Source organism: Triticum aestivum, chromosome 2A, assembly GCF_018294505.1.
Source record: "Triticum aestivum cultivar Chinese Spring chromosome 2A, IWGSC CS RefSeq v2.1, whole genome shotgun sequence".
Lineage (NCBI taxonomy): Eukaryota > Viridiplantae > Streptophyta > Magnoliopsida > Poales > Poaceae > Triticum > Triticum aestivum.
In genome coordinates this window covers 21,445,917-21,450,539 of record NC_057797.1, presented here as the reverse complement: position 1 = coordinate 21,450,539, position 4,623 = coordinate 21,445,917, and the positions used below count along the sequence as shown (strand labels likewise).

General features: G+C 45.6%; 1 protein-coding gene across 1 annotated transcript in view; it reads right to left on the bottom strand.

The window, feature by feature from the left end:
* The window catches only part of LOC123191371 (disease resistance protein RPM1), a 5,035-nt gene extending 1,082 nt beyond the window's left edge, over nucleotides 1-3,953 (bottom strand). The window contains exons 1-2 of the mRNA XM_044604140.1: nucleotides 3,895-3,953; nucleotides 1,443-3,863 (exon numbers count right to left, since the gene is read on the bottom strand). Coding sequence (XP_044460075.1) covers nucleotides 1,443-3,863; nucleotides 3,895-3,953 — 2,480 coding nt within the window. The remainder of the gene's footprint in view (nucleotides 1-1,442; nucleotides 3,864-3,894) is intronic.
* Nucleotides 3,954-4,623: the final 670 nt, after the last annotated feature.

Sequence of the window (4,623 nt, the reverse complement as noted above, 5' to 3'; positions counted from 1 at the left end):
ACAAACACGGGTCGTCTCTTGTCCGATCCGATCGGATTACACCACCTCTTTCGTGTCTCCGGCCCGTATTACTACTCAGTACTGGGCCCAAACACATGCAAAAGCCCATTATCAGCAGGGGCTGCAAATTCCCCAATGGAACGATCGGTCCATTGGTCGGTCGGGATGGGCTGGGCCAGCTGCTTGCTCGCGTTTGCGTGTTTCCCACAGCCCCACACGCACGCATATCTCTCTATACACAGAGCCCTAAAAAAAATCTCTCTATACACAGTGTCTCAAAAAAACAAATTCTCTCTACACAGTCTCCTAGAAAAAAAAAGAATCTCTCTCTACACAGACTCGCCGAGGCACTGCCGCCGGCCACCTCCACTGTCGGCCGTCGATCCGCCGGACGCCCTCAACCGTGGTGCCTCCACCAGCGCCACTCATTTTTTCTTCATCGCAAGCTTTCGGCCCCCGTCCGTCTTCCGCGCGACGGGGTTGAGACTGCAGATCGGATCTCGCCCGTCCGCACCTCGCCGCCGGGCGCCTCCAGAAGGTGAATGCTCAGCTCCTACTCTCCTTATCCGTGGTGTGCCCTGATTGCGGTTCAACTATACCCAATTATTTGTCTAGAACGGTTGTTGCCATGCTATGGTTTCAGGACGACCAACTGTATACAGAATACGGATCGGCACATGCTGATACAAACCGGCAGAAACAATATCACAGCTCACGCCTACAACACTACCCTGATTAATCATCACTTCCCAGTTCTCACATGTCAAAGCACCACTGAATAATACCCCCTCTTGCAATGGCCCCGGAGGATGATCAAAATGAATCTGAACTGTGAAGTTCTGAATCTGTGTGACCCCGGAAGCTGACCTAAAAGTTCAGATGCACTGGGGCATATAATGTTTGTTCTCTCTTCAAAATGTGTCGAGCAAGTAGCTGAACTTTTCAACATTATTACATGAATCACTGTGTAAAAATACATACCTAAGAGTTATCTCGCGCAGTAGCTTAGCGCCACTATAAACTTAGATGGTGTATAAAGCAAAGATGGGATAGCAGGAATACAGATCGTTCCCGTACGTTATTACAAACCAGTTCTTGTTTAAATAAGCAGAGATAATAATAGCAAGAAGAATGACAGTTGCTGCATAAATCGCCATTCCTCAACAGAGATGCATAGCTCCCACATTGATGGCGATAACTGCAAACCCCACGCAAGGAAGACTCATGCTTATCCGGATCTGCAACAGAAGGAAATTTCATCAAGTATAGAATATGGAGCAGGTGATCAAGCACACACTGAATGGCATGAAAAGGGTGAATCTGATATACTCCCTCCGTTCCAAAATAGATGACCCAACTTTGTACTAAAGTTAGTACAAAGTTGGGTCATCTATTTTGGAACGGAGGGAGTAGTATGGACTATCGGAGGATGTTGCAATTACCGTATGGTGTAGTAGACTCTCGGGACACACTCTAGTTTTGCCGCTGGAAAGTTTCTTTCGAAACCAGGATGCATGTCAAGAAAAAACGTCTCTTTGAGGGATTTCAGATGTTCCAGGCCGGTAGGGATGTCCCGCTGTTCGGCAAGGCCATGGATCGCAAGTTTTTCAAGGCGGACCAAAGCTCCCTCGTGTATGCATATTTGGTTGACATGCGGCAAATCAGACAAAGCAATAATCTTCACATTTAGGAACCACTCTGGATGAAAGTTTAGCTCATGTCCAGTATACGCCCTTACAAGTTGTATTTCGCTCAAACTCAAAAATTCAGAGAGGCGCGGCAATGGGTTCTCCAAGAGCTGGGACAAACCTAGATATATCCTGTGAAGTACATCTCCATTGGTTGAGAAAAATGGAGACTTCAAAGTTCCTTCGGAAAATTGCCCGTGCAATTCGAGCTTTTTAAGACGGTTTGACAATGTCAAAGTTTCGAGCTGGAGAACTTCGTCTTCGTTGCTGGCCATTATTACTAATGATGAGAGCTGGTGCATCTTTGACAGGGACTCGCACAATAGTGCACAGTGGATGCTCCTAACCCCAGAAATGCCAAGGCACCTCAGCTGAGACAAATTTGCCAGTTTGGCAATGAATACTTTACTAGCTCGAACCACGCCCAGATTTTGCAAGTCCTTCATACTCCACAATCCCTCAAACGGATCCACAGGTTCAATATGTTCCAAAATAGTGCATGTTCTGTCCAGCCATTCATAAATAAGAAGGTGCCGCAACTTCTTCAACTTTTCAAACCCTTTTGGCAAATTCACACACTCTGCACCTTGAAGATTCAATGTCTCTAAATTGTGAAGGTTCACTGCAGATTTTGGGAGTATCTTTACCTTGGTCTTGTCAAGGCCCAAATACTTAAGGTTGAATAGCTCCCCAATTGAACTTGGAATGGTCTCGATAGGTAATCCTGATAGCTCCAACACAGCAAGGTACTTAGATTCTGAGGGAAACAATGAAGATGATGCCTTGATGGTGCTAAATGCTATGAAGGTACGAAGCCTGCATTGACCTATGCTTGGCTGGGTGTCATTTTTGCATTGGAGCACCGACATGCGACGAGAATCTGACTCCACCTGCATCACCCCCAGACTGTCATCATAAGTCGTACTGAAACTCTCTCTCTTGGATTGGTAAATGGCTAATTCACGTACAAGATCATGCATTCGAAGATGCCTGATCCTGTTAAAACTGTTCCTCTTTACCACCTGAAGCATGCTTCGTCGAACGAGCTCTCTCAGGTAACCTTCAGCAACATCTTCTAAACTGCAATTTCCAATTTGTTCAATAAATCCTTCTGCAACCCACAGTCTGATCAATCTTTTTCTATGGATCATGTGGTCTTCTGGGAACAAGGTACAATACAAGAAACAACTCTTCAAATAGTCGGGCAAGTATTTGTAGCTTAGATTCAGAATTTTCACTACATGGTTTAGGTTCGAATTGTTGTTTAGCTCAGAAATAAGTTGTGCATCAAATAGTCTCAACTCTGTATCATTCTGCTCCTTAAGAGACAATATGCTCCCTATGGCCACAATAGCTAATGGTAAACCATCACACCTCCCAACTATCAATTTACCACACTTTTGTAATGTTTTTGGGCAGATGTGATTTTCAGCTCTTGGAAATGCCTTCCTGCAGAATAGATGCCATGCATCCTCCTTCTCAAGAGGCTCAACTTTGATCTTGTAGCCATCATCAGCTTGTGAAGCTACTTCATCAGATCTTGTTGTGATTATTATTCTGCTTCCCATCTTTGTATCAACAAGAACATCTTTAATTTTTATAAAATCTTCAGCTGTCCAGACATCATCCAGTATGATCAAGTATCGCTTTGTCTTCAGGACTTCCTTCAGTTCATCTTGTAACTCTCCACAGGTCATCTTCTCAGCATCAAATTCTTTCTTGTCTTTAGAATAGATTTCTTTCAGCATTCTTCTCCAAATATCATCTAGTTTATAAGACTGGGAGATGGAAACCCAAGCATGGCATTCAAAGTTGGATGCTTCATTTCTGAACACATTACTGACAAGAGTGCTTTTCCCGACACCACCCATACCCCACAAGGAAATGATTTGCAGATTTGGACAATTTTCCAAATTCAGTGACCCCATCAATATTTTTCTATTTTTACCAAATCCCACAAGTTCATCATCAGAGATTGAGTAATCATGTCCAGGAAGATATAGTTGCTGTTGGCTGTCATAATTTGTTGCAAAAACATGGCCCACACTAGCTATTGGTTGAGTCCAATCTCTGTTTTGTTTAAGATGTGTAAGGGCTCGGTTTATTTTCTTAAGGCCAGCAGCAATTTCACCTAGTGTAAACAGATACTGGGGTTTCTTCACGATTTTCTTCACACTACTCCACCAACATACATAAATTGATCCACAAGGTCTTCTGATTGTGTTTGCCAACAACATACATAAATTGATCCACAAGGTCTTCCATATCATTCCTGGCGTGCTAGTCGACCCCCTGATTGTCACTCGACCACACCCAACAGTTTGTTCTAGTTCAGAGTTTCAGACTGTGTAACACGGTTCCTGCTATGCTACGGTTTACTGATTTGTTCTTGTTGGGGAACGTAGTAATTTCAAAAAATTTCCTACGCACACGCAAGATCATGGTGATGCATAGCAACGAGAGGGGAGAGTGTTGTCTACGTACCCTTGTAGACCGAAGCGGAAGCGATGACACGACGTAGAGGAAGTAGTCGTACGTTCTCCTCGCGATCCGACCGATCCCAGCGCCGTTACTCCGGCGCCTCCGAGTTCTTGACACACGTACAGCTCGATGACGTCCCCGGGTCTCGATCCAGCAAAACTACCGGGGATGAGTTCCGTCAGCACGACGGCGTGGCGACGATCTTGATGAACTACCGGCGCAGGGCTTCGCCTAAGCACTGCGACAATATGCTCGAGGTGGATTATGGTGGAGGGGGGCACCGCACACGGCTAAGGAACGATCTCAAGGATCAACTTGTGTGTCTTGGGGTGCCCGCCCCCCTGCCCCCGTATATAAAGGAGCAAGGGGGGAGGCCGGCCGGCCCTTGTGGCGCGCGCCAGGAGGAGGAGTCCTCCTCCTAGTAGGAGTAGGACTCCCCTCTTTCCTACTCCTA